Genomic DNA, 12361 nt, shown 5'->3' on the forward strand with positions numbered 1-12361 from the left:
AAAAAATATTTTTCTTGATTTTGAGAGATCAAAAGTAGGAAAATATTTTTCATGAAAAAATCAATCAAACAACACAAAAATAGAAATTTAGGTGGAAAAAACACATTTTTCATGTAAAATATTAACATTTAAACGCACTCTTCATGTTGTAATTTGCCAAGGCAATTCCATTACAATTATTATAACATCGCTTGGAAAAGCACTGTTTCTTCCCGACCTATCTTTCTCATCACTACAAAAAATTAAAAAAATAATAATAATAAAAGAAAATAATAATAATAATAATAATAATGTTACCTAACGAACTTAGCTGCGTTTCAAAAGAGACTATCTACTTGGGCATAAACTCAGCAAAACTCAAAAGCCACAACTTTATTGATTTTCTTAAATGATGAAGAATAATTAACGCACGCATGCATAACGTGTACATAAAAAAAAATTATATTTTATAATACCCTCACTAATTCTATTACTTCCCTAACACGTTTTGCAAATTCGTGCAAAACATAAACATGAAGGATTAACGTTTCAAGGGGGATTTCTGCCTAGATCAAGAAAAGCATCACGCCCTTTACAACATTTATTGGAAAGGTAGAGACCCACCAAGAATTTATGAACATTCCTTCATTTTATGTCGTTTTCCTTGACAATAGAAAGTATAACATCATACGATCGCATATTCATTGATTCTCGGAATTGAAAGCATATTTCTTGTTCACAATGAGTTTCTTCAACGACATTGTCATTTTCTTGTCCCTTTTTTCCTTTGCCTTTTCTCAAGAAACCTTCAATTCTAAAATCTTTCTGAAGACTTCGATCACTGAATACGCAGAAAATAGCGAAATCCAGTTGAAAGAATGTCTTATAGAAGAGGTTCAATTGCAGTGTACAAGTTGGAGATTTGCTGTGGAGGCCAATAATTTAAGCCCATGGAGGAGAATTCCAGAAGAATGCGTTAATTATGTGAAGGATTACATGACTGGAAGGGGTTATCAATTTGATCTTGACAGGGTCTCCAATGAGGCTGGAGTTTATGCAAGAAGTGTGGAGTTGAGGGGAGATGGGAAAGATGTTTGGATTTTTGATGTGGATGAAACCCTTCTATCCAATCTTCCTTATTATGCTGAACATGGTTATGGGTATGGTTCTTTTATTCAAGTTTTGATGATACATTTTTCCTACTAATCAAATTCGATCAAAATTGCATAGAAATCTGGTTGTCAGGCTTTATCTATGGCAATTTTAATTCAACTTTGTTTGATTTTTGATCTGTTTTCTGATTACTTTCTCTTGCATTTCATTAGGATTTTGTTTGGAATTATATTATGAATTTTAGGTAACTGTAGTAATTCTCTGGACTTTGTGCAAATTTTGGTTCACTTTCTATGAACTATTCTGGAAATTTCATTTGAATAGCACGAATTTGACTAATGGGTATTTTAAGAAAATAGTTTTTTGGGATTTGAGTAAATGGCATTATTCTTGGGCTTTGTTCAATATTTGATTCAATTTGGTAAATTAATTTAGCACTTAAATTTGATGCAGTGTCTAATCTTATGTGATTTTCTCGGTAATCTGTAGATTGGAGATTTTTGATAGTTTGAAGTTTGACGAATGGGTTGAGAAGGGAATCGCGCCTGCTATAAAGTCCAGTTTTAAGCTATATGAAGAGGTTTTAAGCTTGGGATTCAAAGTCACCTTGCTGACAGGTAGAAGTGAAAGGCATAGAAATATTACCACTTATAATTTGATCAAGGTTGGATTTCATGATTGGGATAAGCTTATATTGAGGTGAGTATTAAAATTGTTTGAATACACCTTTTGGCACATGTCGTTTGCTTCATTTTTACTCAAAGAACAAGCTCTGGTTCATTTCAAAGAATAAACTGATAGTAATTCTTAATATATTGTGAAAATGCATGTGTTTTTGTATAAGTTGTAGAAAGCTGAAAATGAGATAAGTTTAACAAAATAATTTGTCATAACATAATTTCATAGTGAGTGCTGAACTGAGACAAGAAACAAAGAAATAGTGGAATACTGACATGAACATTGAAATACATATGAAAGGCATTCAACAACTCAGACAATTAAACTCTACTGCTGAGCGAAATGTTTCTGTAGGATCTTTTATGTTTTATATCTTCTTATGATGCTGTTTTAAAAAAAAATTCTTTTGGAGTTCTTTTAATTCAGAAACTCTTCCTATTTTTGAAGTCTAAGTTGTATGCTATTGTCCATATTGGAATGAAAAAATTAATGAGCCCCATAATTTGTTGTGCATTGCACATTTGCATATGAGCCTTTATTTAAAGGTAACATATTCAGGTAATAATTTGATTATGCAGAAGCAAATATTTAGAAGCCATTTGTGCCAACTTATGCTAAAATATGAACATGTTTTATCCTTTGGCTATAATTCATTTCATTTGGGATTAACTATGTAATGCATCTAGCAACACCCCGAAATCTTGGGTGCCTGTAGCCGCATTTAGCTAGCCCCTTGAGCTTCCCACGTTGATACCAGAAGGACTACAACTACCTAGGGGATGTCAAATGGGCTGAGCCACCCAGGCCTTGCTCGTCCCAGTTGGAGGGTAAATATGGATGCTTGTTCATGAAACTGTAAGGCAATTCATTATATGACGGAGTTCTAATAGTCCTCATTTTTCCAAGCGTCGTAGAAAGGCTAATTTGGTACATTGAGATAGATTGAATTTGATAGTGAACAGAAATATTGAGGGAGATGATTGATCAGGGCCCTTGATAAAATTGAATTTATAGTTACTGATGTCCTGAAATTGATATCAATTATGGGTGACGGCAATTATTTTATCAAGTTTTGCTCATAGTCTCCTTTCGTTCTTCTTAGCTTTTAGGTTCCCGGTCTGGGAAAAATGTGGCATATGCATCTCTTTTTTTGTCGAGTTGTCATATGGTTCGCACGGGTGTTTGTTTTTTTAGTCCAAATTCACCTTGATCAAAGATTCATCATCCAAATTATTTAAATGTTCTTCTTTTTTTTTTTTTTTTTTTTTTTTTTTTTTTTTCCATTCTCGTACTCCACCACAACGCCTTGAATGTCAGATGAATGATCCCACTTTCTGGAGAAAAACAAGTTTATTGGGGTCTCTTGACTCCAAAAGTTTTGTCTTGCACTTGTAATTCCAGCAACATACTTGAACTCCTCGCACAATTTACAGATCATGTGCTGAAACTTTGTTGAAATATTTTTTATAGCATTTTCATCATCTGTCTCTTAAACATCGGATTTAAACACAACTAGATCGATTGTAGGAGTGTATTAAATTAGACGCTACACGGGTAATAACTGAGGTTGTGACTCATATTCAAATGTCATCATCAACGGTGAAATCCCATTTAGGATACTGTATACATGTGAGTTTCCAATTACGTGATTATGATGCTAGCATATAGGTTCTAAATCATAACCGTTTGTTTTTTATTGGTGAGATGGCTGTGATTGCAATTAGGTGACACTAAATAGCCTATGCTCTAGTCTTCTCTTTCTTTGAAAAAGATAAGTAACTTGTTTATTGAATAATTAAAGAGAGTGCATTTCGTTTCTATATGGATATGTCAACAGCTTTATGCCCTTGAGGATCTAGATTAATGATATTGTGCATGAACTTATCTGATAATATCTTCTGTAACTTCCACCTGAGGTGTGAAGTGCAAGGCCAAGTTTACGTCTGTACAGATCAACTCTAACATCGCCCCCCAGGGCACATCCGAGTTGGTGGAACAATCACTTCGTTGGGACGCTGGAAGCAAGGGTGGAGAGTTCGATTCCTGGAGTTAACACTGGGAGCCATATGGAGAGGGAGTGTGAACAAACGCCCAGTGAGGAAAGCTTTCTTTGCGGAAAGAGTCCAAATGAGTTGTGGGAACCTGGGAGCCAACAAGGGCACATCCTGCGATTTACCTCCCTGAGCTGCTGAGGGGCCGGAGGTTCAGGGACAAGGATCTAGTCGGACGCAAGCCCGGACACCTTGTGTAAAAAAAAAAAAAAAAAAAAAAAAAAAAAAAAAGAAAGATCAACTCCAACATCGACTCTAAGCTAATTCAGAAATATCTTTGGACAATAGTCTATATAGGCGTAGGTCATGCTAGCTTCACAACTCATTTTACTTCCACAAATGAGTAGTGTGATGACACAAGAAGCCTTTATTTGATGAGAAAAATAAAAAACTTGAACAAGCATTGGATTAATTTCACAATAGAATTTGGATCGATTGTTGACGAAAAAGAGAAATATTTCATTGGCAGGTGAGATTAGAAGAGGGTTGCATCTTAAAGCTTGGTGGTTGTGTTAAGAGTTGCCATAGGTGAAACGATAGTGAAAAGACAAATCTTTTGAAGTGTATTTTTCGAAATTTCTTGACTTTTTTACTTTCTTAACAATTTACTTTTCTTTTCGTTCAAAATCAACTTAGAGACTGAAAATATACTTTCTACTTTTTAATCGGCTTCTTTTCACCATTCCTCACATATGATACTTATACGCAGTCGTCATTGAAGTATACTAAAGCTTAGAAGATGTTTCCACTTTGTCGCCAACTTTTTCTTTCACTATTGTTTTTGCATATTCTCGGAGTAATAGTTCTTCTGTTAAAGTTGTTGTATAATATCGAGTAAGACAATTTCTCTAGATGAAATCTCAAGTACATTGTATTTGAAACGAAAGAAGATTGTGACTTTTTTGAGTTTTTCTCAGTTTATCAAATAGGTTACTACTATTGTGCAGGTCCTCAGAGGATCTCAAGAAAACAGCACTTGTATACAAGTCACAGAAGAGGAATGAGATGATTGAAGAAGGGTATAGGATACTGGGCAACTCTGGAGATCAATGGAGTGATTTACTGGGTTCCTCAATCACTGACCGTTCATTTAAGCTTCCAAACCCAATGTATTATATTCCATGATTATAAATTCTTTATAATTCAATAATTCTTTCTTTCTTTATCTATTATTATTAAGCAAATATGATTGGAAATTGGAATAATCATTCTTTGGAGAATAAAAAATATAAAAAAAAGTTATATAATGTATTTTTATAGCAGAAAAATTAAATCTGAACTTCCTAATCGAGTCAAGTGGAATCAAGCTCAACTTGATGAATCAAGTTAGGTAAGGTTAAAAATTTATGGGCATTGATCATTTGATCCTACATCTCTTCAAAAATTAATTAGGTTAGGTAGTTGTAAGAATTAATTAATATGATTTGAAGCTATGCTAAATTGACTAGATGGGTACGCAAAGGTCAAACATATTATAGAAGAAAGGAGCAACATGAATGTACTAGTCAAAGTTAAACGTGCAACTCTATAAGTGATGTAAAAGTAATGTTTGTTACTAGTTCATTAGAGGATTTGATAGGTCTTGAACGAATTAAAAAAAAAAAAAAATTAGCATAGAAATTTAATATAAGAAAATTGTGCCCAAATTGTACTCTCAAAGCATAATTTCTATGATTTAAATTTTTTTGTAATGATGAAATACTATAAATGAACAATCTTTTTATATTATATTTGATACATAAAAATTAATTGCTAATACATAAATTTAAACACCCATTAAAATTTCTAGATACATGAATATAAATAAATTCATCTATAATAACTTTAAATTCATATAATTCAAGATTCATTAAGCCCTTTTTTGAGCCCCATTTTGTTTTGATAAGAATGACATTTTGAATAGTAATTGATGAAAAATATGTGATTAAAAATAGAAAAATATTTTTAATTTAAGTGTAATATTATTTTATTGGAGAATTTGTGGTTGTAATGTTGTTAAAATATTGTTTAAAAATGTATTTTTTTTTTTCAAAGAATGAGAATCAAACACGGGCTAAGTGAGAATTCATTAAATCTAGATTAATGTTAATGTTAATTAATTGAGAATTAATAACACCAATTTCATAAACGACAATAATTATGTAGTATTTATTACATATTAAAAAACGAAAAGTAAAGTATTATTGAAATAATTGAATTGCAGGATGATTAAAATCATCCAGAAAATGATTCCACCCCTTCAATGTGATACTTTAATATATTATAGATATTTAGGCCTTTAGGACCTGAGCAACCCATAAAGTGCCTTCCTATTCCTAGTTTTGAATAATATCCACATTACTCATGAGCACAAAAATAAGATAAGCCTTTTTGACAATCAACGCCTCTCAAACTTTTTTCTATTCTCATTTTTAACTATACATTCACATAACAAAATATTATACACGTAAATTCAAAAATTTTGCTGACTTTTTAACCACATATTCTCCTAAAAATCAGAACTCATTTTCTTTTCTCAAAAACATGATTTTCAAATAAGGACTAATGAAAATTTATAAAAATGTCCATTATACTCTTACCGAAGGAAAAACAAAACAATCAAATTTTTTATTTGACCGAGACACTATCCTCGCATGGTCCTGAAGGCAATAAAGTTGCTTTCCATGAGAAGCTAACATGATGTGCAAGTTATTACCCATTAATTCCATTTCTAGCATTATATAGTAGGTAACAACCAATTGAAGATTAGGTAAAAAGGAAAGACGATGCCAAACATGATTTAGCATTATTGCATTGTGAAAAATATGTGCGCTAACAAAAATTGAAAATCACATAAACTCATTTTGAGAAAAAAAATAAAATTGCAAGTTGATTTGGCTCTCCACAAATTTCGATAGAAAGGGAAAATGTGATATAAATTGCACTAATGTTCAATATTTTCTTTCTCAATACAATGTTTAATTCATATGATTTTTTTTCCCCTTTCTGGAGGAATTTGAAATTATAACAAATGGCATTTTGGTCTAAATTTTAGCAAAATGGACAAATTTGAGACATTTTTGTAAATGATAATGTAAAAGTGGACTTTTTTTGCAATTTCCTCATAAAATAATTTGACAAGATAAAGCACCGTTCCATTGAGCTTGAATGTCTCATTGGATCCTTTGCGCATATTCCATTGGAAGAGTTTCCCATGGAGCATTGTCTTCAATCTTAGGCCAAATTTCTGGAGGGATTGTTTGATTAATTTTTGTCATCTTTCTCTAGAATGTTCTGAATTTTTGAGGATATATTTCCCATTCTTTGTGGAGGTTGAACGGCTATACCGCATATTCTTGAACATGAGAGAGATGTTCATAATGCCCTGATTCAGTAAAATAAAATCTTTGGAACACAACTATTACATGGACATTAGCGGACGAAGTTCTAAGATCTTTGAATTTTAAATAAAAATTTCCAAAATTTTCTCTCCAGTGTGAGAGAGGATAAAACCATTCAAAAACTCTTACAACTTATCGTTTGAGTGAGAAATGAATCATGGTTAATCTTTCAAGAGTTGTGAAGTTCAATCTGAAAGCCATAAAATCATGATATCAGCATTAAAACATATTGCAATTTGATGTATCTCAAGAAGATACCATAGAAAACACAAAATTTCTATTGAAAATATTTCTTTAATTTATCTTGGATTAAAAGAAAAGAGATTTAAAAATTGATATTCTAGGTGAAAGCAAAGTCTACCGAAAAGATGGATCCAATTTTGCCTAATAAAAATATAAAGATATTTTAGCACGAGTTCCTTTGATATTGAGTGAATGGTTTTGTTTTTTATGAGAGTTTGAAGTTCAAAAGGGAAGTTTTGGATGGGAGGATTTTGTGAGAGGAATTCATCCTGCAGATGGTAGGGATTGGTGGTTGGATAGAAGGTTTTGTTTTAAGAGTAAATCAGGAAGAAATTTGTGTTTTCATTTTATATGTTTGACCTCAATGTCAAAGTTGGAAAACCATTCCGTCCATCTCAAAAGCTATGAATTTGGAATCTGCTTCTTTTTGAAATTCAGCACGTGAGGAAATGCCTTCATGTCCATTTTTACCAGAAATTTGTGATCAATGAGGTGAAACTTGAATTTTTCAATACCCTGTTTTACAGCAAGAATTTCTTTGAACGAAAAATGGTAATGTTTCTCTGATTCTTTGAACATGTTATTCTTATAGTCACAAATTCTTCTCTCACCACTCTTTTCTTTTAGAAGCACTGCTCCCCAGTATAGATCACTTGCATCTATTTGTAAAATTCTCTTTCCATCGGTGGGAATTTTTAGTGCTGGAAGATTATGAACTTCTTGTTTGATCCTTTTGATGGCCTGAGTTTGCTTGGATGACCATTGCGGAGGATTTTTCCTTAGCATTTCCTGTAAAAGTCGTATATCAAGGGCCAACTGTTTGAAGAAGTCATTCATGTAGTTTACCACACCAAGAAACTGTTGGACTTGCTGTTTCGTCAAATTTTCATTAGGAAATTTGAGGAGCTCCTAAGAAATGTGTGGTTGAAGTAAATAACAACCATTTTTGATATACATTTCAAGAAAATCAATTTCAGAAACGATCATCATCTTTTTCTATGACAACATTATCCCATATTCTGTAACAATTTCTGTGAACCTTTGGAGCAGTAATTCATGAATAACCTTATTCTTAGAGAATAACAAGATATCATCAATGTAAATTAATGTTGTTTTTAGTAGTGGCTGAAAGATTTTCACCATTGCCTTTTGAAATAAGGAACATGTCGTTTTAAAATCGAAAGGCATAATCGCCTACTGAAAAATGTTGATTGGCTATATAGAATTTTTGTCCTGTGTCTTTCTTCTGGTTTGACCCCCAGTTGCTAGGACCCCACTTTCAGATCAAATTTAGAAAAGATTTTTGCTTTTACGAGGTTTGCAAACATTGTTTTCTAGTTTGGGAGAGAAAACTTATCATCTGCAAGAAAATGATTCAACGGCTTATAATCAATGACAATCTTAATTTTCCTCTAATTTGCCCACTTCTTTTGTTAACATTGAATGCTTGGCACGCCCATTTTGATGTAGTGGGTTCTATGAGCCCTTCTGACTGTAATTGAGTCAATTCTTTTGTTGCAAGCTTCAAATGTTCAGGACTCATCCCTGTGTGACCTGCTTTTGTTGGATTGACATTCTCATTTCTTTTAAAGTGTAATGTTATAAAGAAGTCTGAATTTTTCCAAAGAATCTTTATGCATTTGGTAAGGAATTTTGTTTGAGATTCTGCTAAACAATCTCTTATAAGGATTTCTGTTATGGTTGGTTTATGAGGGTAAAATATTTGATTGGTTCAATGTAAGGAATAAAATTGGATTTGAATTTGAGTCCATTTGAAAGAGGTGTGACTTGTCTTACCCATAATTGTTTGATAACATCAAAACCAATACAAGATATTTTCTTGGTTATGACGATCAAAGTAGTTTGTGGGAAATATTTAGTTTAGGGAAGAATTGGAGGGTCACTGGTTTACTATTGAGTTGTGTGGAAAAGTATTAATTATAGGTAGCTTGAAAAATCTTCTGGTAGAATTTCCACATATTTATTGGGAGTATGGCTGGATTAAAAATTGAGGATGTTGCTGCTGTATCAAGTAAAGCCGCAACGGCAATAGGTCTTCCATAATTACTTGGAAAGCTTAATTTCTATCATTGGTACCACCAAGGAAAGGTTTATGACCTGCATTCTAAAACATTCTTGCATACTTTCATCACAACTCTCACTACTGCCATTGCTTTTGAGTATCATCATGATATTCAAGAGCAAAGTTTTTGTGACTATTGTTCTTTTTCTGAAAAAATGATTCCAAATCTTCCTCATCAAGACCAACTTGACCCGTAGAAAGACTCTGGTTGAGAATTTTGTCTTTTCTTTTGCTGGAACAATTTTTTGCAAAATAACATTTTCTGCTACAAATAAAACATTTGTTTCCTTTCCTGGGTGAAAACCTTTTTCTGAAAAATCTCTTTTTGGAAGAAAACTTGAAAAGGTTTTTCCTACTCGTGAAATTTATGCTTCTGAATTTTTGGACTTTGAGTATTCACATTCTTTTTTGACATGTCTACATTTGATTTTCAAATTTGGCCGATCGTAAGCTTTGCTAAAAAAATTTCCCTTTATGTTGAAGTCTCTGAAGAATTTCCTTTGGTTGCAGAGTTTTTTCAGGGTTTTTAATACCCAATTGTGAAGTTTTCCAATAAATGTTTGAGATAACGCCTGTCCTTTCAGCTTCATCATTCTATGGGTTTCTTGATCAAGGAGTTGTGAGAAAGATTCAAATATGCCTGTTTGAGATTAGTATCATCAAGTCCTCCAAGAATATGGTATCGTTTCATGATTTCTTTAAAATGTTTGTCCAAATTTTTTGACTTGTAGGAACAACATTTTAATTGGAAAAGTTCTTCACAAGCCTTTCTTTTGCATGATCTGGTTTTCCACAAAACTCCCAGTGTAGATTATCAAAGAACTTGTCAAGACCCTTGGTATTTGCTCATCGCCGTTGTCTATAGCTTCCAAGGAATATAAACCATTCTTTCATAAGACCAGTAGGCTTGGCTAGAACTCCTTTGATAACCATATTATGCGTCATATCAGGTTTTGTTAGTTCTGCAGTACCCCTATGTCAACATTTCTTGTAACCTCGATATCCATTGAGAAGGTAGTATGTCATCAATGGTGAACTTGACAGATAGCTTGCTATGTTGGGAATAGTAATTATTAGTAACTGTCTGACTTTCTTCTATGTCAGGCAAATCTTCAACTTCATGTTGCCCTGAGTATGTTCCACCAGATGATTCTTCAACTTTTGGACCCCTTTTTGTTTCGTTAGCCATATATAAAGGATTGTAATCTTCATCGGAAGAAAATTCAAAGGACTCAGAGTTGGTGTCTGATAAGTGTGTTTCTACACAGTTATTCGATTCACAAAACACGACTAATTGTTGATAAAATTAGTTGAATATGACTTAATTCTATACAATTTTATTTTGTACGGCCATATTGATGGATATGATGGAACTTAAGATAAAAGATTAGAAAAGGGGCAAAAATGAAAGTTCAAGGACCAAAATGTAAATTTCTAATAGATGATTGAGAATCATAAACAATGATGTAAAATTTAAGAACAAATTTGTGAGAACTTGGAGTATTGTGAGAAGGAAAAAAGAGAAAGAATCTAAATGAATCAAGAATTGAATTTGGGAATCAAAATGCAACATTCGAAAATTTTTATAATTGAGTGACAGCCCAATTGTTTTGAATGGGCAACTACGCAACATCAAGAAACAATTATCGAAGCGAAAACTTTAGTCTTGGCGGCTGCCCGGAGGAGTCGCCAAAGCCAATTGTGGCGAAAAAATTCTAATTTCTTATTCTGACTGAAATTCTTATGTAAACAAATATTGACATGTATTTTAAAACTCCAAGCCCATCCCTAAAGAGGAGAGAACGCATTGGGAAGAGAAAAACACATATTGGAGAGAATATGGAGCCACAACAATGAAGAAAAACACAAAGATCAATAGGATTTCACGCAATTTATTAACCCGGTGGTGTTATTAAGTTATTATGTAATTTGTAATTTTTTCATGTTAGGCTAAAAATTCTTGTATTAGAAGAACGATGAACCTTGTAATGCGATTTTTAATTCTTTTTCTATATTTTTAACATTAAAATATGTATTGAATATTTTGAGTGGTTTATATACATTTAATTTCTTCCTTAATTATTGGGCCCGTAATTGTGTGAGTGTGGTGATCTATGTCTTGCATTCAAGAGAAGGGGAATAGGTGCAATAAGGTATAAATCTTCATAGTGTTCGATAGGAGATAGAAATATACCACTATACTCTGCGTGAATCTTTAGGTACTCATAAAACTACATGCATTTTTATATATTTGCACCCGTCATAGAGATATATACTGGTAGTATATGAGAGTAGGTTCAACTTACTCGAGAGAGACTGTTCGATAGATTTAGGAGCATTGATTCTTCATAATTTCAACGTGTTGCCAAAATTATAGAACTATAGTTGAATTGAATAATGCTTGGGGATTCGTGATCCTAGTGTATTATATATTCATTGAATTCATCAATTTGCGTTCCAAACATTTAATTTGCATTTTTAGTTCATCAAAGTGTCAGTTTGAATTTTAATTCATTCAAGTCATACACATTTCCGTACCTAGTTTAGGTTAGGGTTTAATTAAGTTATAAAATCACTTTTGACAATCATGTTTCAATTAAGGCCAAGATAAATAAAATTAGGCTACTTAATCTCTGTGGGATGACATTCGGACTCTAGAATCTACTTTATTACTTGTTGCTTACCGTACACTTGCGGAGCTTTAAATCGATATATTATTTTTCATGAACAGTGTCATTAGTTGTGAAAATGGGTGAAAGCTAGGGTGTGGTTGGGTTTTGGATTTTACATTTTTCTAAGAAGGTGGCAATAGGGTTTTTTTTTTTTTTTTTTTT

General features: G+C 32.6%; 1 protein-coding gene across 1 annotated transcript; it reads left to right on the forward strand.

Moving 5' to 3' along the window:
• Positions 1 to 550: 550 nt before the first annotated feature.
• On the forward strand, positions 551 to 4986 carry LOC111397346 (acid phosphatase 1-like). Its single transcript, XM_023024219.1, has 3 exons — positions 551 to 1139; positions 1582 to 1791; positions 4769 to 4986. The coding sequence occupies exons 1-3, from the start codon at positions 721 to 723 to the stop codon at positions 4944 to 4946; spliced, it is 807 nt and encodes a 268-aa protein (XP_022879987.1). The 5' UTR covers positions 551 to 720; the 3' UTR covers positions 4947 to 4986.
• The last annotated feature ends 7375 nt before the right edge of the window (positions 4987 to 12361 follow it).

The sequence above is a fragment of the Olea europaea genome, chromosome 1 (assembly GCF_002742605.1).
Source record: "Olea europaea var. sylvestris chromosome 1, O_europaea_v1, whole genome shotgun sequence".
In the NCBI taxonomy this organism is placed as follows: Eukaryota; Viridiplantae; Streptophyta; class Magnoliopsida; order Lamiales; family Oleaceae; genus Olea; species Olea europaea.